We start from the raw sequence: 27,479 nt of genomic DNA on the forward strand, positions 1-27,479 counted from the left end.
CCATTTGTTTGGGTCAGTGCCTACCATTTTAAAAATTACAGACTTGTGAGGACAATAAAAAAAAAAAAAAGAATAAAACCTTATTTATTACAGCTAGAACAAACCTACATAAAAGAAACTCAATTCCTTCCACTTGGGCACACTGACAGAAAAGTCAGAAGAATAAAGTAATTGACTGAACCAAAATACCACCATGTGTAACCAGGATCAACCCAGATCATCCTGTAGAGGCATAAAAACTCACCCCTTTAAAAAAAAAAAAAAAAAAAAAAAAGGACAACGCTCATATCAAGGTTAGCAACAGATGACATAGTAACGAAAAGGTCTTTGTGAACTCCTGGGAGCTGAAGATCAACAGAATAACGATCCTACTTTTGTCAAGTCCTATCATGGTCTATCATTTCATCCTTCAGTTCTTTAATGGGAACAAATTCAGTCTTCCTGAGGATGAAGATGATAGGTGATAGGTGATGAAGATGGGTGCATGGTGTCCTTGCGGATTCTCTTTTGCTGGACTTGTGGAACCTGTGAGATCGCTGATCCTCCACATAGCAGAGAAAAGCAGAGCTGTGTAACCCTAACAATGCTCTAGATACTCAATGACCCGCGAGATGGATTTCTGCCCTGTGGTGCCAACGTCACACTGGAAACGAAAGGGGGAGAGGAACAATCAAAAGTCAGGCGTTACAAATACAAAAATATGCAATGTACTCAGATATGCCAACCCACACACACAGCGTAAAGTGAAAACAGATTAAGCAACTGTCCGTACTTACTGTGAGATTCATGAAATTTAGGAATTTCTTCAACATTTCCGTCATTATGGAGAAATCTCCTTTTGGTAAGTTTTCCCTCACAGTAGTCACATTCATCTAGAAGAAAAATGCGTCATTAGCACAAGTCACAGAACCAGGTAACTACTCCTTGGGAACATGTACACCACCAAGAGATCATAGTTATAAACTAGATTATGTTAATACTGTAAACATGAATTGGAAATCTGTTTACAGCATCAAGAAAAAGCCCACCTTTGTAAAAACCTCCAGTGTGTACTGAACATAGAAATTATTTCAAGCATTCACACAAATGTATAATGTGGATCTAATCCCAACATAGATTGAGCTCTAGAGCAGAATTATACCGTACCTAAAGGAGCTTCTTAAAGCAACAACAAACCACCAAGGATTAATGTAAAAACAAAATCTTCCTTCCACCCTATTTAGATTCATGCAGCTCAGCTTCAAAAAAAGCACCTTATGAATGAGTTTCAGCAATTCTGAATCAAATCTGATGGCTTAACAAATACAGTCAAAACAATTTGTTCATTAATACATCAAAGCCAAATCTGTAAACCAAGGTAGCCACTAGAAAGGGAGTGTATCTGAAATTTAGTTCAATTAAGACCAAAAGGAAAGGCTTTTTGTTTTGTTTTGTTTTTTTTTAAATGAGGAGATGACCTTCTTCCTGCGAACACATGGTGTGTGTGTGTGTGTGTATGTATGTGTGCAGCACAGACTTAGCAGTTGGTCAGATAATGACCATATGTGTCAATCACAGACTAACGGCACACAGGAGAGTCCATTACAACGAGTAAGACAAAGCTCCCAGAAGCACCACACTGTTATTAACATCCACAAAGAAAAGCCATTAGCACAGACAAGACATCACAGGCTGGATTACCTCTAATGGCCACCCTCAAACTTTAAGACCACAATTTAGACAAACAACATTTAGAGTCCACACCGCCAGAATATAACTGCCAAATGATGGGGATCCGTTACGACAGCCTCCAGAAAAACTTTGTACTTCGAACTGAATTATTCTGCATCAAGGATGCAGACCTTTGAAAACTGCATTAATAGCCAGCTATAGTTCAGGACAATGCAGAGTGGGCGATACACATGTTGTTTGTACTGCAGTGTTTGGAGTTGTGCACAAACAATATCTCCATTGCCTTGAATAGTGATTTTCTAACGCTGAAGTTAGAAAAGACACAATTATTAAGAATCGTTTATGGGGGATAACAGAAGAATGATATCAGCATTAAAGCAATTCTGTTAATGAAGATTATAAACACATGTTCATAGTCCAAGTGTTGTTGGTGTAGGTCAGAGTGGTGACCCAGAGAGGCAGGCCAGTGCTTTTTCAGAGGACAGTCTCCCGATAGGTGAGAGCAGTCACTCTGACGTGTGTAAGATGTGTGTTAGCACACTAAGGAATGTCATACTCACAGGACTTCCCTGGCAGAGACAGCCCAATAGCAGTGCAGTGTACGAGGCCACAATACTGTCCTCCATGTGCTTTCCAGCATGTTGAAGAGCTAGAGAGAGAGAGAGAGAGAGAGAGAGAGAGAGAGAGAGAGATGAGTCTAAAACTGTTCTCGTCCTGCCGGCATGACACGCAGCAGGTCAGCTGGTCACCTCACAACACTTCACCTTTGTTAAGGTCTAACTCTTCATCCTCTTCCTCTTTTTTGTTCTCTTTCTCATTGGTGGTGTTATTCTCAGAGGCGACCCACTGGATCTCTCCTGAGGTCTCCTGCCACTCCCCGCTCTGGTCCAGCTGAGCTTTGGGCGCGTCGTTGATGAAGTCATCGGTCTCCGCCTCCGCCAGCACGGCCGCATGCTCGCGTTGAAGAAACAGCTGCGAACAAACACGCAGTGTCATCGACCACAGTTCAACAATCCGCCTTAGTAACCGTTTTTTTTTTTCTTTAGGTCAATACGTGAACGCTTCTCTGATATCTCTTAAATGCGCAACCAATACGTAGCATAATAACAGAATTTTCTGCTCCATTTACATTTAAATTAGTATGATATGAACATGATATGAAACATCCAAAAAAAAAAAAGAAACCCTACAATGCCCATACTTCTTAACAATTCATAAGCTACCAACCACAATTACACACACACACACACACACACGCAGAGTGAGGAAATTCAGTTTCAGCTCATTAAGTTACCTCTCACATGCCCATGTCAGCATACATTAATCATTAATCAAGCTCCTGCCCCTGCCAACACACCACTGAATCCCTCTACTCTGCTGCCTCAGAATTTTATGATTGCCATTCCATGCTGATAGATGCAAATATAATAATCAATAATTCTATTTTTGGTCTGGTGTTTATCTTGCCAGAGAGCTGCTGAGAGTAAAATCCATTGGCCACATGAACAAGTAAACTATATGTTTAATACATAGCACAAAATTTGGTACAGATCACAGTTTTTTTTGGATCTGATGTTCACGTCCTTACTAACCTACACTAAGAGGGCACAGATAATATATGTCTACATATGAGGAGCAGTTATTTCATTATTCCAACGTGATCATTTTAACTGAGTGTATCTGTGGATTATTTCTCTCTGGGGTGTGTAGACAGTACCCACCTTCACCAGGGCAGCAATAGCACTGAGGGAACCCTCCGACTTGAGCTCGTCTTTATCAGGCACACACACAGAGTCCCCCAGTCCCCCGTAATCCATCTTCATCTCCACCAAACAGTGTCTGTTCCTTGCACTGTACTCTACAAGGTTAATCAGCAAGCCCAGGCCCTGTGCAAAACATGGACACATTCACATCGCACAAGTCCGCTTAGGCCAAAGCTGGAAGTGGGATAAGTAATGACAGTACAATTTAATCAAAGTGCTGGACACAATGCTGCTGAAACAGCTGAATGGGAATTCGGTAACCTTGTCTTAGGAACTACTGAGCACTACTGAACTCTTCTGATCCATAAGTCTGTGGTGTAAATGTGGTGCTAATTAAGAGCGTTCGGTCATATCTGTCCCTTGACTGTAGTGAACCAGATAAGTATCAAACTCACCAGAACTCTAATGTCAAATCTCTGCTCCTGGGGCAAGTACTGAGGTACCCTCAGAACACAGTTCAGTGCTGTTATTATAAGATCCTCCTGCTCCCCCGTCTTTGTGCTTCCCCATTCTGTGCACAAACAGAGAGAGAGAGAGAGAGAGATAGACAGAGTGTGTGTGTGTGTGTGTGTGTGTGTGAGAGAGAGACAGAGAGTGTGTGTGTGTGAGAGAACGAAAGACAGACAGAGAGCGAGACAGAGAAAGCGTGTGTGTGTGTTCGTGAGAGAGCGAGAAAGAGAGAGAGAGAGAGAGAGAGAGACAGAGAACGTGTGTGAGAGAGACAGACAGAGTGTGTGTGTGTGTGTGATAGAGAGAGAGAGAGAGAGAGAGAGAGATAAGAAGATGAACAGGACAAAAGGCATAAGCTGGAGCTTATTCAATGACTGCTCAAGTGTTAAATTCTGAGATGGAGTGACTGTAAATCCTGGATTTTCCTCCCCATTATTCATATGTATGTTGTATAACTGTATGGGCATCTAGGTTTGGTTGGCCATACATCTATGCTTTCACAGGGTGTAATAGGACATTATCATGTCACGATTAGTTAAATCCTTGGTATAGGATGACGCAACCATCTGCAGTGTACAGTTTGTTCTGGGTGTTAGGTTCTCTACCTTTGTTGCATAGCACCTGTAACTACTACACTTATCAGTAGTATTATAATTGTCTCATGTCAGTTTAGCTATGCACATATTGTATCTATTCATCACGTAAGTCACTTTGGATAAACGTATCTGCCAAATGAATAAATGTAAATGTTTGTGGTTCAGGCAGTTTAGCTGTTAGACAATGCAATATCACAAATAAACCAGATTTTCAAATATTTACACACAATGCGGTGAGCTGGTGCAAAAGACTTCTTTCTCACTTCAAATCTTTTGACCCAACAGCAGAAAACCACACTCAAACCGACACACAAAAACGAACATAACTTCTTTATTTTAAGACTGGGTTTACCTTTAAACAGCCCTATTGCCTGCCATTGTAAGGACTGAGCAGATTTCACAGTTTTACATATTTGTGCAGTGAGCGAGGTTCCCGTTTCCTCCATGTTCCTGGACGTGTGACAGAGCGTTTGTCTTCTGTGGGTTTTGAAGAGACTACACGGTGGGAGTGGAGAGCCGACTGCCTTACCGTTGTCGTGGGTGAGGTTGAGCAGAACGCCAATGATGGCTCTCATGCAGTCTTCCACGGCTTTGCCCACGTTGCTGTTACTGCAGTAAGGCAACGGTGTGCCAGACGAACACAGAGAGCTGTTCACTTCTCTGCTGTAGCGCTGGATCATCTCCTCGCAGTATCTCAGAGCCCTGTCAACACATCCACACGTCAGTGCATAAATATAAACGCGCGCTCACGCCGCGTGAGCCGAACATGTTCATCTCGCAACTGTTGGCTGTTTGGGAAATAAAAAAACAAAAACAAAAAAACAAAAACAAAACAGACTACCGTGATGTTTCCGTGCAGGAGAGAGCCCAATGCTGATTTTATTTAAGAAATGCAAAGCCAATGTGAAAAACATGTTTAAAAATAAACACTTTTCTCTGCAAAATAAAGGGCGTCGGAAGCAACGTCAAAAGACCCTACAAAGTGAGAACCGCAGCTAAAACCTGCAGGCTAAATGCCTCTGAGTAAAAACAACACGAAACAAACAGGACAATGTCAAAATCCTCCATTTTCAACATAAACACTTACAGCACAACAGTAACAACTATAAAAGCAAATAGCGGGGACAACTGCTCAGGATCCGAGAGGAAAAAAAACAAAACAGCAAAGCCGTAAAATAAGAACAATAGCACAGCTGCAGCTGCGCACTAAAGATTTTAATGGGTTAAATGACTCGCTTAGCTCAGATAGTCAGTCAAAGCACTGACTGCTTTAAGATTCTGGGAGAGACAAAGAGAGCCAATTCCATCTCTATTAAAGCCAAGTCATTAGGACAGCGTGTCTGTGCTGAACGCAACTGGCCCGACTGCATCAAGGGCCACACACTGGCTGAGAGACAGCCCATGTGAGACACACACACACGCGCACACACACACACGCACGCACGCACGCACGCACGCACGCACGCAGCAGCAGCAGCAGCAGCAGGGTTATCAGCACAACAGCTTCATGCAAAAATGTCTAAATAATATGATTATCATAATGGGAGGTCATTAGTTATAGAGAGTGGAGCGGAGGCAGAAGAATGTATAAGGAAAGCGAGTTGGGGTCAGTGGCGGTAGCCTGGTTTATCCCTAATTGAATTAGAGCCAGCTGAATGTGCACTGAGAGGCATGTGTGAGAGCCCGCTTTGTTGACTCACTGCAGCCCTCCCCAAGCATCTGGGTCCCAAACGCGAGGGCCAGTTCAAGGAGCACTGTGCAAGGGGGTTTAGAGCTTTACCGCGCAGCAGGAGTAGCAGCGGCTAATTTCATTATAGGCGGAAGAAACCGGGGGTGGGGGGGGTACTGATAGGAGGCTAAAAGAATGAGGGGGAGAGTTTAAAAACGTGGTTGAGGGGTGAGGTGGGGGTGGATGTCTGAGAGGTGGGTGAACCGCAGAGGCGAGACGGCTGCCCCCAACACGGCTAAACAGGGCGTAGACAAGCACAGAGTCAGCAGCAAAAAGCGTTTTTTTCATGGAGGAAATACAGGAGGGCACGCAGAGTTGAAGTGTGGTACTGGTCAGATGGGAGAGCAGAGATCTTACAGGGTCAAGCAAAAGGATGATTAGCTATCAAGAAGTATAAACATTCTTTTTTTTTATATATATATATATATATGAATAATACTTCTAGGCTAATAAACTACTGACAATGGAGTTTTTCCTTAAAATAGAAACAAAAAGTTTTTCCATTTATTCAATTACAGTCTGATGGCGAGATAAACTGAGATACACTTGATACGCAATGCACGTCTCAAAATTCAACCAGTCAGTCAATTATTTGGTCTTGACTCGGTAAGGAAACAAAAACAGCCAGGCCCCAGATGTACGGCTCTAAGCAGACAGGGCAGTTTTTGGCCCAGTGCTTCTGCCCTGTCTGCGTATCCTTGGCCAACTGCGCTGCCGGAAAGGAACGGGGGTCTGCTGCTGCTCCAATGACACAGTTCTCTGACTCGAGAGACTGCCAGCTCTAATGAGGTGAGCCTGCTTTGCTCTCCTCTCCCCTGCCTAGGCTCTTCCAAACACTACCACAGCTAGTCTTCAGAACACAGAGATGCCAGAGGAAACAGAAACCATGACACCCGCTTCCCTCAGCGGGCCACTTACTTTGCAGATGAGACAATGAGCTGCGAGTCCTTATAAGCAATCAGGTAGCCCTGATTCTCTGGGTTATGAACAGTTACCTGTGATAGAGGAAAGAGAGGGGGGAAAAAAGGCGATTGATTAGAACAACAAGAGACGCGCACAACATGAGATATAAATAGGCAAAAGAAGAAAAACTGAAAAAAGAGAGAGTGAGAGAGAGAGAGAGATGAAAACAAGACTTATTCATTAGAATTTCATGGCAAACCACGTACACATAATTTAAGAAACTCCCTCTAGCAGAAACGCATTGGATTTACTGAGCACAAGGATCAATAAACAGCAGCTTAGTGCCAAGGTTAAAACAAGCGGCTCTGGCCTCATTAGAAACTTGATTTTTAGATTTGCACACGCTGTACTCTAGCCATAATTAAGTATTAAGACGAGCACTGCGGGCTACGGTAGTCAGTACAAAGGTTAAATTAGCCTAAAATTCCCATCAAAACATATAGTCAACTCTGTTGAATTCATTATCGCCCCATCTCCTCTCCTACCCAGAAGCTTAAATTTCTGGGAATTTATGTTGCCTGGTGTATATTAAAGTGTCATTAGGAAAACTTTTTAGAATAATGTGAAATGCAGGATTGATGACATCTCCATAAAAGATCTCCTTTTTCTTTTTTTTCCCCCCACTTCATATGTGTTTGCTGTCAAGGAGCAGCACATTCCCGTCATATTTTAATGATATATTTTTATAACGTCGCGGCGCTGACGGGTTATTTTCCGCGGAGCAGTCTAACGAGCGGTCTGAGGGTACGCGCTCATGTACGTGTTTTTTAGGATCAGTGCGCTGGAGGGGTTTTTTTTTTTTTTTTTTGCGAGCGTGTTTGAGGAGTTGTTACTCACGCTTTCCAGCACGCGCAGGCATCTCTCGGCTCCCCACAGCGAGGCCACCAGGTTCTCCTTGTCGTCCTCGCGGCTCAGATTATCCACACATTCTTTTACTGCGGAAGCGACAACGAATACAGTGACCTGACATAATCCATGTACTGGAGAACTCTGATCCTAGCTGTGAAGGATGTCCATCTGGGGGCTAAGCTACACAATGTAATTCCACATGTTGCTGAAATTCACGGTAACTGTGAATCTGAAGTCTAAAGACTGAATGAGTGTGTCAGCCCCTGCTTTGACGCATGCTGTATATTTCACTTGGAGAACATATTCTCTTGTTTATAGTCATGTAACTGCATGAAAGCCTACACGCCTGTCAAATCAGATACAAAATGCTCTCGGCACTCGGAAAAGACTTTGTGTGGAAGATGTCATTATGGTTTTTAATTGTAATAGTGGCATTACGTATTGTACAAAGAAGAATGCACGTCCAACATGCGATACATCCAGCGGGCTTAAAGCTTACAGCAAGCATGAAGTACTCCTACACATGCAGCAAAATCTCCGTACCTTTATCTACAATGTGGTCAAGCCCTCCCAGCAGCCTGAGTTCCTCTTTGAACCAGTCTCCAGCCCTCTTCGATGTTAGTGATAATAATGTTTCCATGGCTAAATGCCCTGTCTGTGTGTCACAAAGAATACAATGGGAGAAACAGATTTAGTCAGGAAAAAAGAATCAAAATACATGAGAGCTATTACATTTCTAATGATTAAAGCACAATTACGGAGAGCTGAAAAATTCATTTCTCTCAACAAAGCACTTTTAGAGTTTGCGAAGAGAAATGACTGCTTGTAAAATTAATTATTCATATTGAAATGGTAAATTTGAGATATCTGACGCATCTGCTAGAGTTTCGACGGATCAAAAGACAACAAAGTACACCCCTGTCATTTATTCAAGACAACCAAAATCTCTTGTTGCAAGAGATTTGCCATTCTTTCTGGAAGTAAAAAATAATTAAAAAAAAAAACAAAACAAAAACAACGATACATAAGTTTAAAAAAAAAAGAAAAACAATCTCACGAAAGAAAGAGTGATAAAATTGATGACGATGATATGTCTACATGTCCCATAATGACTCATTCACATGACAACAAAGCAAGATAAAAGACAGAGGCCTAAAAAGAACAGAAATACTCAAGAACAAAAAAAAAAGAAAGAAAAAGAAAAAAAAGAAAAACAGTCTACCGTTATGTTCTCCAGATCCAGATGCTTGTTATGGACCGTCTCACAGAGCTTACGGATCTTCTCTTTGACTTTGTTCATCTCTTTAGCAGTCAGCTGGTCGTCCGCAGAGTTGTCCTGCTCTAACTCGAGCAGACGGATCATAAGATCCAGGCTGGCCCGGTCCAGATCCATATTCAGTCGGTCTCTGCTCAGAATGTACATCAAAGATGCTGTGCACAGAGCCAAATTCTAAGAGAGAGAGAGAAAAAAGAGAGAGAGAGAGAGAGAGAGAGTCAAAGAACGGTGGTGGGAGACAGAGGCACAAAGAGAAAAAGTTATGCCGCTTTGAGCATTATAATACAGCCATTGATCGTGACAGGGATGAGAAGAGACCATTCCAATCTGTCTGACAGTGATGAATATGAATAATAGGAGTGGTATGGATAAATAAAACCTGCTCCTACCGGGTGCTGGGGTGCATCACTGAGGGTTTTAAAGACGTGGGCGACCTTCCCCCTGGCTCTCAGATGCATCCTGAAGCTTGGCATTGCGCACCTGGTGGCCAGACTAATAATACTACACAAGGACAGAGACAAAGAGAGAGAGGGACAAGCAGAAGCTTTAATGAAGCCACATACCCAAAACACTTCATTCGGGCTCAGTCACCCTCATCTCAATGGCACTGCCTTAAAAACCGTGACGTGATGTGATTCAGAAAGTTAGGATCGTACAGAACATTATCTTTTTAACCCTCGTGAATTATTCAAAAAGGTCTCTACCTAAGGCAGCGTGTGTTGAGGGGTTGACCACTCTTAAGCCCTGTGGCCAGGTACTCAAAGTCATCCGTGAACTCTTGATTCTCCCCAAACTCCACCACGTCGTTGAAGTGCTTCACATGCTGTACAACCGTGTACAACTACAAAGAGAGAAGAGGAGGAGAAGAAAAAAAAAAAAAGGAGGTGACGTTATTACTCAACAAAAAGACCCGCGTCAGGAATAGCTGTCCGACGGGAGCGCAAAGCTACACGTTTCTTCTATTAGCGTTTCATTATGCGGCGCAACTAAAAAAAATAAATAAAAAAAAACTAATTGAAATGCTGTCAGAATCTCATAAAAAAAGTTTCGAACCGCACAACTAATCTTCCAGCAAGATTATATAATGCTGTGATGTAGGAGCAACTTTCCCTCCCTCAGTAATGGTGCAGAATTGCTGGATGCAGTACAAGTACTCAGCACTGCTATTCTTAGAACGAGAGCTATGGTTTATTGGTCACCAGCCAAGAGAACACATAAAAGGCAAATGGAGCTGCAGGTGGAATTTAATGATTCGGGATGGCAGCCGAAGTAGAACTGCCCACACCGCAGCAGCAGCGGGTGACCATCGCTGATGAGCCAGAGACGGAACAAAAGACTAACGCACCAGCGTAGACAAATAAACAGTCTGCTTTAGTCCTGGCATCCCCTGGCACCCTCAAATTCTATGTTTGAGACATTATTCGAGCCCTGTTCGGTCGCCAAAAGAGGAATTTGAAGGGCGAGTTATTCAAAAACGTCTCTCAGAAGACGGTTTCTCTTAAGGTACTGGATTGTTTAAAGCAGACCCGTGCTCACTGAAGAACCTGCACCTGCAGCAACTATTACAAAACGCAAATGCAATGTTTCTTCGCGGTGATCCGCGGAAATTTAACCATTGCGCTTTCAATTATAAGCATAACGAGAGCATGGTTTGGTAGAGCTCCTTTACTGAGGCCTTGTATTTTCACCTTATGGGTAAATGAAGTTTTAACAGCTTAGACTGACGCCTGGAGAGAAAAAAAAACAAAACAAAAAAAACAACTACTGGAGAGCACCTTGACAACTGGCATCATTTAGAATTCATAATGGACACCGACTCAACTTTGTACATGTAAACCATTAACACTTTATATACATTTCTATTTGCAATTGTAAGAACCGTATGTTTTGCCTTCATCTTCAGAAACTCATTTCATGCAATATTTAACACACCTCAACAGGCTATGTTTGTTGTGTGGGAGGTGCATAATTTGCTTGCGTTCATGACTAATTAAAGCATGAGTCATTTATAAAGTCTTACGAAAGCCGAGACTGAGTTTCCAAATTGGGCATTAATAGGCAGCGGTGCTTCAGGGACTTCAGGAAAAAAAAAAAAAAGAAAAGAAATAACACGGCTCCCATGTATACCATTACACTGTATTACTACGGGCTTTAAGGGTGCCTGCAGAAGCTTCCGGCTCACCTCCTTGTGCTCCTTCCTACATTTCAGTGCAGTGACAATGTCCTGGTAAGGCTCGGTGGGGATGGTCACGGATTTGATGACTTTGGGCGGCGGGGGCGGTGCTTTGAAGACGCCATCATCTTTGTGTGCGTTGGGCTCCTTACTGCCTCCTGACAGGTTGGCCTGGAAAAACGCACAAGAGGACACCTGCTCAGAGTTTCAGTCTCCCTTGACTTACGGCCCGCGTTGGCGAGCCAAGCCGGCTCTCTCGCTGCCTCTTACATATGAGCTGACAGTGAGCAGCTGTCCAAAAATCACACTCAACAGTTTCAGACTCGGCTAGAGTAATGGCGCCCTGTAAAACATGACCAACAACGCTATCAGTAACCCAAAGACATTACGCTTTTTTTCACGGGCAAATAAATTTGGGGAAGTGGCGGACTTTCGCCCGCGTTTCTAATGAAATCTGTCCAAATCTGTAGAAAATATGAAGCTGGCGTGGGTTGAGTTGCAGAAACTGAAAAGTGTGGGCCTTGCTAGGCAGAGAGAGAGAGAGAGGGAGTGAGGGGGTGACGCGAGGAGAAGGGAGGCTGTATAATATTACATTAGACTTCATCTGAGGCAGCAGATGCAGACTGTCTCGTTTGTGTGGGATTGATTCAGCTGTGTTGGCGGGCAAAATAGAGAGAGAGAGAGAGAGAGAGAGAGAGGGAGAGCGAGAGAGAAAGAGAAAGAGAAAGAGAGAAAGAGAGAGAGAGAAGAGAGAGAGAGTGAGAGAGAGCGAGCTGGTTAAATAATGGGGTTCTCTGTTAGCGAGGCTTTAAGAAGGAGCGGGTGGGGGGCTGCTACTCTGAGCTCTCACACAACCCACTGGTAGGTCGACCTGGTGAGAGAAACGCACCCGGGGGGGGGCTCGACAGTGTGAGCCCAGAATGTAAGCTGTGTGTGTGCTTCACACCAGAAAAGCTGAATAAAGTGTTGGCTGTAATGGAGGCGGAGAGGTCCGTAGCACTCACCGGTGTGGCCTGGGATCGGGAGGGCGGTGGGGGGGGCAGCTCCTCAGGCTCCGGTCGATTCCAGTGTCTTGCATTATACACAGCTTTAGTAGGGGACTAGTGCAAAACACAAAGCAAAACAACACAGACAGATTAAGATTCAACACTTATGGAAAACGTAATAGCATGTATAATTCAAAGAACACTTTTACACTTTCTAAATTAAACAAACGGAAGCACTATTACTACTAGGAAGCAGGCAACTGTATATAATTAACTGATGTGGGCCATATTAAGGTTGTTTTTTTTTTCCTTTAAACAATAAGAAGTCTGTCATTAAAACTTAATAAGGGCAATGGTAGCAAGCTCCTTGTTTGCTTTATAGAGTAAAAATTGGGCAAAAGTCATTAGTCTCCGCAGGATATCATTCAGGTCACACCCCAGGGAGACGCTTTAGATGAACACGGATTAAAACTGCAGAGGGAGCCAGATTCACTCAAACAGCAGGACGCAGTGAAGATGAACAGCCAAGACGTACACAAGACAAACAGCCAAGATATACACAGGGGGAGGAGGCCATAACCTGGCAACTGATGGCTGCATAAACACTCCATTGGTCAGACCTGTAGCTGGGTTTATTAATTATGATGAAAAGGGAGGGGAAAAAAAAAAATCAAGAGGTGGCGAGAAAAATTGCTGGCTCCAAACACAGCACCACAGGAAACTGATTTGAATCTGCTATAATTAAGCAGCTTTTCCTTGACAAGCAGGGAGTGGCAGAGCAGACCCCACAGAGGGATCATCAGACTGGGCAAAGAGCAAAGAGACTCGGGGGGGTGGGGAGGGAGGGGGTTGGAACCCCCACTCTGCTCCAACCACCACCCCCTGGTGTGAGCCCACAGAGGTTTGGAATGTCCCCTTTTCAAACCTAGCTCAAAGCTGCCAAGTCTGGTCTTAGCTTTAGCAGAAGAGTTCTTTCTTTAAGACAATCTGAACAATTGCGTATCTGGCCAATCGACTGCGACCTTGACGCTGAAACCACAAGCTTCAGAAAAAAAAAAAAAAAACAGGAGCAGGATTGTAGATAATGTAAAATGTAAAATTTGTACCAATCTTAACAGGGCAACTACACCTGTTTGCATGTTTAAATGATCGGTTTACAGGTTTGTTTGGTCAATAAAGACGTGCACAAGGACCTGCCTGGGTTTACTGTCTAAACACTTACACACGTGGGCTGACCTGACAGTAAGCAGTGTCAACCTGACACTAAGCAGTGTCAACCTGACACAAAGGAGCAGTGACAAGTGAGGCGGACTCCCAAAAGAATTGGGCTCTGAACGAAGAAGCAGGCGGGTTTTTTTTTTTTTTTTTGGTTGGTAACCTTAATGTTCATTCTTACTTAAGTGCAAAGGAGTCAAATAATAACTGCTATGGTAGCTAAGAGAAATACAAATACAGGTAATCACAACTGTATGACAAACTCTGTCTGCGGTTTGAAATGGCCGTACTATCTGCACTGAAGCATTTTGCTTAATCTGCAAATGGACATTTCCTCAATGTTTCATGGTCATGTAGTCAGGCTGAAAGAAATGACGACGATGAAAAGGAAAAAAAAAAAAAAAAACACACACCTGCGCGACTCACCGACCTGAACGTCAGGCACGAAGCAATCAATACTCGCGCGCGTTCTAATGATTTTTTTTTTTCTAGCCGCCTGAAATGAGTCATTATTAAGCACCATAAACAGCAGCCATAAACTCTGCACGGTAAACGGCTCTCCCAAGACGGCCTCGAAACGAAGTCTGCTGTCAGGCATTTTCAACAACCCAGTTAATTCATCTGCCATCAGGCCCAGCATGTATTCTCACATGTATAACCCCCCCCCGCCCCCCCACCCCTCCCCCAACGCCAAATCACACTCCGCCCCCGCTCACAAACAGGCCTCAGACTCCGCAGGGCCCAACTGTTGCAGTCTGAGAAATGCCTGACAGTCATTAGGTCTTCAAAACGCACAACAAACAAACTAAAACCACAACTAGACCATGGACGAGAAAACCGGTCTGCCATGGTTTTCTGAGAGAGAGCGATCAAAAGGCGATGGTGCACGGACATTAAGGAGCTTTCGCCGTCACAAATGTAACGTCTGCTACACACACTGAGAAAACGTACGTTATGGGGGCAACAGAGAGAGACAAAGACAGTTAGTGGTTTTCACATTAACGAATGATGCAGCTGAAATGGAGTTTGGTGAGGGTGTATATTTGTGCCCTCTGCCTGTCTGCAGGAGGGAACTGTGAGGCAGCGTGATGGTAAGTATGCGGTCCTTATTACATAAACATCTCTGGCTGAGCACTGAGATAACAGATAGTGCTGTCAGGAATAATAGTCTTACTGATATAAAGCCATTAGAAAAGTTTTCCAGGGCAAAAGAAATCATTCATTAACAAACTAATACACACATTACACCAAAATTGCCGCTATAAAACAAATAATAAAGCAAACAAAATAATTATTATTAGTCCATCTTAAAAGTGAACTCTAAGAAATTACTGACATAAAAAAAGCTTGTCTAAATAATGGCGTATAATCTCGGATTAAGATGGCATTTTAAAATGAGATGTGCTCTACCACGTATAAAACCAAGATCCCAGAGAAGAGAAAGTGCCTCGAACACACTGGTGCTAATCCAGTTGTGAGCTGTTTGTGACATTAGAAAGCAGGGCATGACTAACCACAGGCCTTTTAAACAATCACAGAATGATGTAACTCATAATATAGCACAGAGCCGTCAGCTCTATTGAAAGTCTATAAACAACCAGAAGGTACAGCTGCTGGGTACAGCAAACATGACGGTCACAAAACCGAGCCTAGAGTTTTCCTTATTTTTGACGACCCATTTGAACAATGACTTTCCCTTTTTGGCTCAAGGTTTAGATTAATTTGTTTAATCAGGCCCTGAAGTAGGTTTAAACCATTCCTTTGGAATGGTTTACCTAAAGAAGTTAGAGAAGCAAAATCTCTCAATACCTTTAAAACATGACTAAAGACTTATCTATTTTGTCGAACTTATGCATGATATAATTTTGATTCGACTTTGTTATAGACATGTAAAGCCCTTTGAGACTATAAATAGTGATATTGGGCTCTAAATAAATATTATTATTATTATTATTATTATTATTATTATTATTATTATTATTGTTTAAAACAAAGAATTGCCAGAAAAGCAAGCCCTTGAAGACAGGACTCAACATCAATATGTTAAGGGTACTGAAAAGCCTTGGAGAGAAAGAAAGAGACAGAGAGAGAGGGCAAGAAGAGAGAGAGCAAGAAGAGAGAGAGAGAAGAGAGCAAGAAGAGAGAGAGAGAAGTAGAGAGAGAGCAAGAGAGAGAGAGAGAGAGAGAGCAAGAGAGAGAGAGAGAGAGAGAGCGAGAGAGCGAGAGAGCAAGTGAGCGAGAGAGCGAGAGAGACAGACATGCAGAGAACTGCTTTACCTTCTTGGGCCCACTAAAGATCTTCCTGCTGCTCTCTTTAGACCTCTCCTGTTGGTTCCCCTGCTGCCTCTTTGGCACTTCTGAAACAGTGGGAGAGTCCTCCACAGGGACCTCTAAAAGATCTGAGGTTAAGTAGAAAATACCAAGTCAGAGCAAGGTATGGCAACTGTGTTCTATTTATTGCCTTACTCATCCAATACACATGCAACATATACACATTTTGTTGGTTACACCCAAGTTATCATCATACTACAAAATCACATCAGTGGAATTAGCTTTAAACAGGCATATCAGTTTAAATGCTAGTGAAGAATGGTAAAAGAAAACAATATATAAAACAAAAGCAAGCAACAAAAGGGCAGTGCTCTCCAACAGACACCTTATAAATCGACCAAAGTCCAAAGTAAACAGTAAATAAAGACTGTTTGTTTATGTGTGGGAGTGTGGGCTTTGCGACAGGCAGTAATACTAACCTTGCTTGAGGTTCTGTGTCTGACCTGAGTTACTACTGGCCTGGCTGTCCTGAGGCTCTTTAGAGTGGGGGCCGTCAATATTTGTTTCCATGGAGAAAGCTGCTGCTGCGGCAGCGGCCTTCTTCTTCGCCCTTCTCCTCTGAGCCGCAGTGGAGCCGTCCTCTTCATCACTGTCGCTCTCACTCAGATCGTCAAAGCCAAAGTATTTTATCTTATAGTTGGAGCTACCTGAGGCTACAGAGTCCCCTTCTTCAACAAGGCCCTCATTCTCCTCAAAGCCAAAGAGCTCCAGCTTGGTATCCTTCTTTGATTTGCTCTGAGGAGGTCTGGACCTACTGGTAGTGCAACACATAAAATGTATTACCTGATAAAACACCTTACATCTGAGACATTTTACAAAGAACAAGTAAAAAAAACCAAAACAAAACAAAAAAAAGTGCTACCAAAATGAATATCTATGTTCTAGCTTCATTCAGAAAGGCAGGGAATTGGGAATTTTTTCTTTTTTTTTTTCGCTCTAAAGAGAGGAACGATATTTGTTACCTGGTTGGTTTGGTCTCTGCCTCTGTTTTCTTCTTAAGTCGGCCAGCCTCCCCGGGATCGGGTGTGGCAGTGCTGGGCGTGTACTCCTCCATGCTCCGATCCATCGAGTCCTGAATGGTGACGTTGCACATGGACACGCAAGATGGATGCAGGACAGTATAGTCTCTCGTCCTACCCCGGCTCACCGGCTTACCGCTGTTCTCGGCGCTGCTGCTCCTAAAACCACCCATGCCGCTGCTGTTTGACGCAGAGCCCGTGCCGTCCATACCGCCAAGCTGCTTGCCTTTATTGGGGCGGCAGTAGGTTCTGCAATTAGAGGTCCTGAGCGCGGACTGGGAATTGTCCTCCAGTTCGCAGGGTTCCACGGGTACGTCCGAGTCTATTGACCCGACCTGCTCGCTTTGAGAATCTACAGAGGGCTTTTCCACGCTATGTCCATAGGCCAACATGGCAGACGGAGAACCTCTTGGACCAGTGACAGGAGAGGTGGACCTGACCCCAAGTCCTACCACTGAGCTCCAGGCGTCGTAAGAGTCTTTGTCCTCGCTCTTCTCCGTTCTCAGCGTGGTGGTCTGGGTCAGAGGCTTCCTATCACTCTCTGAGGCATTTTTGTACCATGTGTAGCTGTGCCTTTCAGTGCTTTCACTGGACCAGCTCTGGGTCTTCCCTTAATACATGTGGAAAAATGAAAAGAAAGTCAGTATTTATGATACACTTGATGCCTGAAAACATATCTGAAGGCCATTTAGTGCATTGGCCTCGTGCATCTCTCTAATGCAATGGGGAATGGCCGGCTGGCGAACCATCTAGTTATTTTATTATTAATATTCAAAGCATATGACTCATTACTTGGAGAATATGTTGGGAGGATTCTGAAACGTCCATGTACCTTTTAAAAATGAAGACCATTTTAAAACCCATTAATTTCACTTGGAAAAACGAGCCATGCACATTTCAACATGAAGCAGATGCTTTAAGAGGTGCTGGTATTACATCTAAAACCCGAGGTCAACGAGGTGAGAAGGGGTAGTGGAAGCTGTGGTTCCAGACTCAAATTTTCCTGAGCCCAAACTACGGCCCAGGAGCCTTTCTCCCTCCTAAACGACGTGTTAACGAGGCCCTACGAGTACGCACACCGTGAGAGTTCTCCGCAAGATCCCAAATTAATAATCAAGTCCATATCGTCAAAATACCATCTGCTGCCCCACAAACCCAGACGCTATGCATTAGTCTGTGCTGTCTACCGCTATATCTGTGGCCCACAGCAGCAGCCATATCTACAATCATGCCCATTCTCCCGACATTAAGTAAGAGATAGGTAAGTTTGCAAAGCTGAACGCAGCAGTGCAGCTAATGACACCTTTGAATGAGCGCTCCATCTTACTGAAGAGCAATTAGGTCTGAGAGAGTAAGTCAAAATGGAATTTTTCACAGAATGCCTCTGAAAGGTAAAACAGTCCTTGCACAATAGCTCTTATCCAATTTTCAAGCCATCAACAATTTTACAAATCAGTGTAATCTTTTTAAAAAGTTAGCAAGATGAAATAATGACTTGGACTATTGCCTCTTTTGTCTGAAACTCATTCGAGTCAAAAAACAAACTAAACTGTGTTCTTCTGTCTTTGTTATTTTATTTAAAAGTTGTAGTCTCTGTGGTCATTTTCTACAAAATACCTTGGAGACTTATCTTTCAGAAATTCAGACTCCAAGTTTAAACACAAAAACACGACTTCTGTTTTCTTGATTCCCTATGTTAAGGCCAAGACTTTGAATTCTACAAAATATGAGATGGAAGTGCAAATCTGAAATGAATTTAATCTCATGTTAATCTCAAATATTATGTATCCGTCAGGTTGTTAATGGCTATACAATGTCAAAGCAAATTATTATAAATTCATTTAGTAAGTTTACTTCTACCTGCCAGCATCAAACAAATACGATGAAACATATTTTATTTTTTCAGAAAGAAACAAAGAATAACTTTAAACTTTACCATAGGTTTAAAAATGCATGGTTGGCCTACGGTCTAGAGCCTGATCGATACAGGATTTTCAGACCTATACCCATGTCGATATTTGATGATTTAAAATTCCAATAATATTATATCGCCCGATATTCTCTCTTCCTTTTTTTGGAAAAACACAACATAAACAAAGATTTTCCCTTTTGTTATGTGTAGTTATTTAAGAGTCCTCACCAAGATAACATGACATAATGCAATTTAAAAATAAACTTGCTTTCTTGTCAAAAATAGTACTTTGAACAAAAGTATAAAATATATTTAAGTTTTGGTAAATAATGCAGTAAACTAATACAGTGATGGAGAGTAAATGCTGCTGTTGAATGCATCTAATACTACATGACTGTAGTCATGGCATGTCAAGGACTTATGACTTTGGGATTTCACACTACACGTTTGAAAGAGAAGCTAGATAACTTTGTTTGGTTACCAAGTCATGTTAGGTACCTGTTTAGCTCTCGTTTATCTACGTGTCCCCTCTGGTTTAATAGTTTCCAATGCACCGACTGTAACTACAGATATGCGAGTCGCAGATACATTTACCATTGAGGTAGAATAAGGTAAATGCTACAGTTTAATCGCTCACTAATGTTAGCGGTCTTCCACTGATCAACATGGCATTAGCTAGCTTTGTCAGCAACCTAATTTAGCAATTGACAGCAATATAAGCTGCTGTAAGCGATGTTGTCAGAGAATTTTTAGAGGCGACGAAGGAGCGATGACAGGACCGTCGTTTGTTTACTCACTAGAACTGCACGCTGTTTCATAAATAAACCTACAATCAAGTTTGTCAACAGCATAGTCTACACCACTCAACTACCGTAGCGCTGTAATTCTGATGTTTAACTGACTGTACCGTCTTTCACGATACTGAAGCAAAACCAGGCATGGCTGACATGAATGTCACAACATGGTTGAAGGATCCATCTTCTGTCTCCTTTTTAATCGTCAGTTATCGGCCGTTATAAATGCTGATACCAATTAGCTCATATTGGCCGATAATATCGGCATGCTGATTTATTGGTCGGGCTCTAGTACGGGCTCTTATAGCCCTAGCGCTGAAGATACTAGCGTTAGCATGATGAGACTCAGTGATCAAAGCCAGTGGAACACAACAAACACCCATCTACAGGCTTATTTTAAGGTGAGAGCACAACAACGAAGAAAAAAAAAACAGCAGACCCTACTGCTTTTCAGCACATTCACGTGTGTACATTTAAAATAACTCATACATGTGTTTATCTTCCCAAATCAGTTCTCATGAGGAAATCTTAAAATGTATGAAAACATGATATAAACACCAAATATTAAATCATAAGTGTATTGTTGTTCACTCTACAGTTAAGGCGACTGAAGCACAAATAAGCAGTTGTAGAAGTGAACTCTACGGTTCTGCCTTTTTTCTAATGAAAGATTCATCATTATATCAAATGAAACAGCTCTATTCTGGTTCAGTGACATCTTCACATTTTTCACAGAAGAATATGACTGAATATATTTATCATAAACAGCACTACAACAGTTTGGATACTGCTTTCTGTAGTCCTCATCTAAAGCTGTTTTTCTATAAACTTCATACATTCTTTATGTGTTCCATATGGGATAAGGAGCTTTGGGCAATGTTTCAAGTAGTTCACAGTTTTCACATTTCTTATAATCAGTTCTGAAACAAACTGCCCGGCTACAAACCACTAATCAGTACTTGTCTGCCTTCCATGGCACTGTACAACAGCTAGCGTATTGTGGTTTACTGAGAGAACATTTTTCTATTTGGTTGTTGGAGAACTTTTGAGAGTTACTAACTCTGCTTGTAAATGATCAGAGTCACTGAGAAGAATGGATTAGAGATGCTTTTCCTGACAGATCCATAACACACCCATGAGATACCTCTGTCTGAATAGCAATTTTGAAGATTTCCCCAAATGAGAAAGCAGTTAGCCACGTGACTACTGCTGGTTTTTGTCTTGCCTTATTAATTTAGCCACACTACAACATCAATTATAGTCATCTGAAGGGGTGTAACAACAGTTTTGTACCAAAATCAAAAACCACAGTTCTGGAGTCCTCTGTTCAGTTCACAGTATGTGTGCAGTGAACTGTGGGTTTTCTTTTTCTTCTGCCTCAGCTCTTGTACATGTTCTCTCTTTCAAATGTGATGCCAAGTCACAGGGAACACATATTTGTAGTGTAGGAAAACATCCCACACAGTTTGCTCTTTTGATTATTAAGAACAATGATAATCATAATCTAAAGCTAGGTAGCCTTTTCTTTTCATTTCCCACTGGAAAAAAAAAAAAAAATACATGAACAATTCTTACCATGTGGTGCACCTGTTCTTTAAATGAGCATATGATTACAACAACTTTAATGATAATGTTGACTGACTAATCATTTTAAATTACAGCAAAAAACCTGGCGTCATTACTCAGACCAGAAAACTTATATTGGATTATGTGAATCCACATAAATATCTTTTGCTCATCTTTTGCTTATGAGGTAGTTAGCTAAACCTGGCTGATGCACTAATTGTAAGTCGCTGCGAAATACTAAATTGTAATATAAAAATTTACATCTAATCTCTAGGCTTCTCTTAGCGTTAACTTGTTTTTCTTATATCAAAGTGGCACCGGTTTTGCCATCAGTCGTGACAACGGAGATTGTTCTGCTGACAAAACTACAACTATTTTATAACAGTGTTAAATGAACGTTTCTTTGAAGCTTTGCTGTAGTTTTAATTTAGATATTTTTTTGGTAGATTTGTATATGTTCAACTTAAAAAGAAAGAAAAACTTCAGTTCTGAGTTGGTACAACCTTCTCTCAAGCCAGAGCGGGATATAAACTGAACTGTGGCTCAAAAATTGAGGTACAAACCAAGCTATGAGTAAGGTGAACTGTTACAGCTCTACTTATCATGGGTTGACTGGAAAAATGATAATTATTGTTGTTCCAGTCAATAGCCAGATATTCATCATTTTTCTGATCATCAGATTCGTATTCTGACTGATATGTTTGCCGATAAGAGATGTGCACGTGCTCCTCTGATGCGGCCACCACTCTGTGGGTAGTAACAGTTTTGTTGTCTGGGCTCAATGTCCCACCCGCAGCATTATCCGATTGATCGGAAACTAGACAATGACAAGTAAACAGCCAATCAATACTCTTCACAGTGACTGCGAGAGAGAGATACGGCAAACAGAAACTTTTTATAGAAGCATGTTCCTTCATCATCAAGCAGAAAGCAAAGAAAAGAGCGCTAAAGTTACAGAACTCCCCCAGGGTGGTGTAAGCATGCTTCATCTTTCTTCTGCCCGACTCACACACGTGTGGCCAATCCCCACTCTCACTGCTCTTTCTGGCTCGAACCCGCCACTGCCGGGGCTCCGTTAATTAAATGACCTCACTCTTTATCAAATCAAAGTAGCTTCGGCATCTACGTCCCCATCTGATTTGCTCCTGCTCTGCTTACATTTCAATAAGAAGAGGATTTAACATCTGAATAAAAAGAGAACATGCCACTTTCAGCGATTACGCTGCTTCCACCGTTACCCACCGAAAATGAATGGCAGCCAGCACTGGCAGCGAAAAGTTCTCACATATGTGAGTCAGGTGCCAAACACACACCTTGAGATGACAGCTGTCGGTAGATTTTATACATTTAGAATGATAGGCTCCACATTTATTTCACAAAATATTGACAATTTTTGTACCGTACTGGAGTTCCATGCACTTTAATTTTTTGTTGCAATGTTTAAATGTTCAATGTTTTTCTATGTTGTGCTCAAAGTATTTCATTAAACGTACGCTTGTTTAAAGAAAGCTTTGCATTGGAGATTTGATTATTTTAAAATTTGGCACTAAAATTTTCATATTTACTGCAAATGAATATCAGCTCCAAATATGAGTTATCGATCTCCTTGTTTATCAGTAATCGGTACAGACCCCTACTACTTGTAATTCAAGTAGAACTTTTAACCAGATATAATTTGTAACCCTGAGCCAGATTTTTGACCCATCAGGGAGTCCCACTCTTGCATTTACTGTTTGTCTTACAGACTCATTCAACTAGGCCAAAGCTAGGGAGATAGAAGTTAGACCTTTAGTAGGCTACAGTTGGAAAGTGTCTGAGAGTGCAAGATGTTTAAGGTCCTTCAAAATACATCATTTAGATTTATTATCATAGGTGTTGGTCAGAACACTGACTTGTTTGATTTCTGTCTTTATGATGGCAAGACTTTTCATCCTGTTAAAGATTTTGATAAGTACTCCACTATAAGCCTGCTCTTCAGACCTCAAATTAGGAGTTGGTTGCAGTGAAGCACAGATAATCCCGTGAGTAAGAAACATAGCATCTCAGGTTGTGTCTTCGGGGGTTGCACAAGGTCAATTGTGATCATTGTTACTGATGCTGAAATCCCTATCAGGCCTGTGCCGTATCAGAGCCTTCACTCTCACTCAAATCAGACTCTACCTGTCAAGCATGACTTCCTGTAGCTCAGGTGTGTTTGACACTCCCTGATGTGAATGTTAGGGTATGATAGGTGGCAGCTACCTGCCAGGCTGTCAGCTATTCCCAATGCTATAGCTTAGGCTGTAACAGAAAAGCAAAACCTCAAGAAGCAAGAGTAGCTCTTTCATCTTCAGAATAAAGACTAACGTAAGACATCATGCAAGATTTCTTTCAGTGCTTAAAACATTTTCAGAATCATTGTCTGTGACTCTGTTTGCTATGATGTCTGCAAAAACCTTGACTGTAAAGCACTGGGCACATTGTAAAAATCTGTGACAGAAAAAAAAAAGTTTGTCTGCCATTTCATTAGAGGAAATAAAGACTGAGGTGCTTGCCGGTTTTGGTATGACACACATTTCTGATTCTTAAACTGGCACATCTTTCACTCTAGAATTCAAGCCTATTAGTGATGTGAAATTTGAGAAACAGACGTGCTTACATCAATAGAAGTCATTTGGAGCAGCTACAGTTTGTGTGGACTACATGCAAAAAGCGTGAAATTACAAAGTTACATAGCATGGCAAGTGTAAATAAGCTAAGACAAAAAATGTTTCACCAATTAAATTAATCAGAAAGAGAGACACAAGCCAGTAACGTCAAATGTGATAAGTGGTCCTAAGATAAGGCAGCGACAAGCTAACAAGCAATCAGCACAATCTAACAGAAAGGCAAAGGAGGAGGATTTCATATGATAAGCTTAAAAGGGACAGTAACACAGCCTTTCATTGTTTATAACCACATAGCTTTGATAACAACAGCAATGCTTGAATTAAAACTTTCAACAGCCAGAAATATTCAACAGCAAAAATATTCATTATCAGGTTAGAACATTACACAAGTGGACATACTGATATCTCTAACTAGAGCACTGTCTGGTTTGGTCTGGCTACAGGAAACCTAATGAAATGCAGTAATTTGGACACCGTCTGAACTGTTCACTGTCTGATTTTTAAGTAACTCACGAAACTTAAATTTTGTATTTGAAATTTACGTAACCATGTTTAAAAACCTAATACTATTTGACATTTGAAAATCATACTAATAGAAACTAACACTCATGACGATGCCACAGCAAAACTTTTAGTGTCGACTTACCAGAACTGCTGAAGAATTTTCCAGGGTCCTCTGGGACTCTAAGTGCACTCCTGTCACTGACAGCAGTGGATGAAGCCCGACTTGGGGCTACAGCTTCAACGCTAGCTGGTTGGCTCACGCGACTATTGGGCTCCAGAGTTAAGCTGGTGCGAGGTGGTTCCGACAAGGCTGTTTTGGCTGGGGAGACCTTGGGCTGGGTCCCGATGCGTGAGGAGACTGGTTTAGACTCATCGTCGCTGTCAAAGCCAAACGGGTCCTCCATGCCGTCATCCTCAGTTCGCTTCATTTTCTTGGTCCGATCAGCTGGGTCGGTCTTAAGGCCCGGTCGTTTGGAGCCCACTTGAGCTTTGTAGGTAGTTTCACCCCATTTGGTGCTGAGTGTGGCCCTTTTATTGGAAAGGACTTCATCGAATTTGGAGGTCCCATCTCCTCCCTTTCGACTGTAGGTTTTACCAAATCTTGATGTCATTGTGGCATCTGTCTCATATTCTCTAAGAAGGATTCAGATATAAAATAAATATACACGCTTAAGAGCTAGAAAATCTTGTTAAGCAAGGACAGACGTATTACCTTATGCATGGTTCAGGCATATCTTTAACTGAAACATATTTTGTCTCCGCATACATTTATAAAGACTTTTCCGTGCTATGCTCAATCAAAAGGGTGGAAAATGACTTATGATGCGTATATCAAACACCACTGACATTTCATTAAATTTGCTTTACAAGCGACTCCATTCACATTAGAAATGCCTGTACGGTTTCTCAGTCTAACCAGGTTAGGCCTATATCAGCTTAATATCTGCACACAAGTCACACCAACATTACTGCCCACACCACCACACAACTTCTTAAACAGTTGGAATCACTTTTATTATCCTTTAATGATGTCAGAGATGATGCTTTTGCTCAAGGATTCAAGGCCGTGACAATCTGACTTTTGAGTTCAAAGAAATAGTAAGGCTGCTTGGGAATCCTACAAAGACTTTTTGCTGCTACTGTTATGCATCATGGATCATCTCTTAAGCAAGAAAGGATAACTTAGGGATAAATAAATCTATACATATCCGCACAACAAGAAAATGGTCAAGGACCACAGACCTCAGTCAGCACAAGTACAGAAACACAAGAATAGCATTCATAAGAAAAGAAAGCACAGTGGAACTTTTTTTTATGATTTAGTTCATAATTATGTATTATTTGCACTGTCAATGAAGTGTTAGTCCTTATTATCTTCCTACTCTGAGGGTAAGTGAATTGACTGAATAGATCATGCTGCAGAGTAGGCTCTGTCAGCAAAACAGCTGAATATTATTACACTACAGAATACTTCGTCATATAGTGACTAGAATTACTATATGACTGAAAACTAGTACACTGTAATGTGGGGAATGTTTCCACCATGGAAAGCAAAAATGTGACCACTTGATAGTTCATACGCACTATGTTCCAGTGCAGAATTTGCATTACTTGACTCTCTATAACATATATTATCTTGCACTACCTTGGAGACACTCTTTGCTGATGCTTTAAGCTGACCAGTGTCCATTTTATGATGTAGTTTTTTGACACTATGAAGGGTGTTGCTAACCACTTTTTTTTTTTTTGGAGATACTCTATTCTTAATTGCACATTACAGTTTTACATTACGGTGCAGAAGACCTGTTTTTGTTACTGCAGTAGTAAAGCTGTTTCGTTAATTACTGTTTATAGCATCCTAACTATTAGCACTGCTCCATCCCCCGCACTGGGCCATAACTTCTTCTCTTGCACTTTTCTAGCCCCTGTTCATCAGCACTGTTTCTAGCTGTGTTTGACTGTAGTTTACTCTTTCTTCAACTACTCTTGCACTTTATCTGTTCAATCACTGAACTTCGCTGTGGCACTTTTAAAGAGCTGGCTGTTGTACAAGGTAAATGCTTAAATTGTATTCTGCCTCACTTGGAAGACGCTTTGAGTAAAAGCGTCTGCTAAATGAACAAATGTAACTGTAAAACTCTCCTGTCCAGCACGAGGATTTCTCTTACTGAGCAAGACGTACTATGGTTGTCCGAGCGAGATGTTGTTCGAGCCTTGACAGCAAAAGCACCTCTTTATAAATTCAACCTAGAATTTACCTTCTTGATGAAACTCTAGATATATGCTGGGTTTAGTTTACAGGTCACTGTAGCGTTGACACCATACCCTATCACAGAACCTGTGGAGCACTTAAGGGGATGGGGTGGGGCTTCGCATTTTTTAAGTCAGAGCCGGTGTTTTACTGAACGTTTTTGGGTTTTTTTTTTTTTTTTTTTACAGCAAATAGCTTATAGCAACGTAAAGTTAACGAAATCGTCTATTTTAATTTCACTTTAAGTTTGGTGCGATCAATTGTTTACTTACTGGTCGATCCTTCCAAGTAGACTTTAAGATGGCTAGCTACATAACAGATAAAATGATGTTACCCAAAATGCAACCCTTCTACACAGCAAATATTGACAGTGAAAATAGACTTGCCAAAATACAACTCTGTATCTTCTTACCTTCTAAATTAGTCGAACAACATTTAATTTCAAATATCTTTGTTAAACGTTATTTAAGTCGAAATAAGTTCCTTTTCTTCAATGATGGGACATCTGCTGTTAGCTGGAAAAGTTAGGCTAGCTGTGACCTGTTAAAGCAATCTCACTACTGCGTATATTACAAGTTTTATCGAGTATATAATTAAAGTTTACTTGTTTTTACTTATTTATACAGTGTTTGCAGAGTGCATTACATTAGCAATATCCACATGTATGTGAGTCTATGTTAATACCGGTGGCCTAGCGTAAACATGAAACCCACTGCCGCTAACTGTCCGGCAGAAACTCAACTTACTCGATCAGTGTTAGCTAACAAGTAAGCTCGTGTAGGA

The 27,479-nt window shown here is 41.7% G+C and overlaps 1 protein-coding gene across 2 annotated transcripts in view; it reads right to left on the minus strand.

Moving 5' to 3' along the window:
* Positions 1-271: 271 nt before the first annotated feature.
* The window catches only part of waplb (WAPL cohesin release factor b), a 28,093-nt gene continuing 885 nt past the window's right edge, over positions 272-27,479 (minus strand). The window contains exons 2-20 of one of the 2 annotated variants that reach the window (XM_030773598.1): positions 24,588-25,078; positions 16,965-17,631; positions 16,422-16,753; positions 15,949-16,070; positions 12,475-12,570; positions 11,480-11,641; positions 10,002-10,138; positions 9,687-9,798; positions 9,244-9,471; positions 8,565-8,676; positions 8,010-8,107; positions 7,128-7,204; positions 5,010-5,182; positions 3,830-3,945; positions 3,393-3,557; positions 2,436-2,643; positions 2,232-2,320; positions 777-872; positions 272-643 (exon numbers count right to left, since the gene is read on the minus strand). In XM_030773598.1, coding sequence (XP_030629458.1) covers positions 578-643; positions 777-872; positions 2,232-2,320; positions 2,436-2,643; positions 3,393-3,557; positions 3,830-3,945; positions 5,010-5,182; positions 7,128-7,204; positions 8,010-8,107; positions 8,565-8,676; positions 9,244-9,471; positions 9,687-9,798; positions 10,002-10,138; positions 11,480-11,641; positions 12,475-12,570; positions 15,949-16,070; positions 16,422-16,753; positions 16,965-17,631; positions 24,588-25,056 — 3,525 coding nt within the window. In that variant the 5' untranslated portion in view covers positions 25,057-25,078 and the 3' untranslated portion in view covers positions 272-577. Of the gene's footprint in view, positions 644-776; positions 873-2,231; positions 2,321-2,435; positions 2,644-3,392; positions 3,558-3,829; positions 3,946-5,009; positions 5,183-7,127; positions 7,205-8,009; positions 8,108-8,564; positions 8,677-9,243; positions 9,472-9,686; positions 9,799-10,001; positions 10,139-11,479; positions 11,642-12,474; positions 12,571-15,948; positions 16,071-16,421; positions 16,757-16,964; positions 17,632-24,587; positions 25,079-27,479 lie in introns of both variants that reach the window. The other variant, XM_030773597.1, reaches the window with a different exon arrangement.

This window comes from Chanos chanos, chromosome 5 (assembly GCF_902362185.1).
Source record: "Chanos chanos chromosome 5, fChaCha1.1, whole genome shotgun sequence".
Classification (NCBI taxonomy): Eukaryota; Metazoa; Chordata; class Actinopteri; order Gonorynchiformes; family Chanidae; genus Chanos; species Chanos chanos.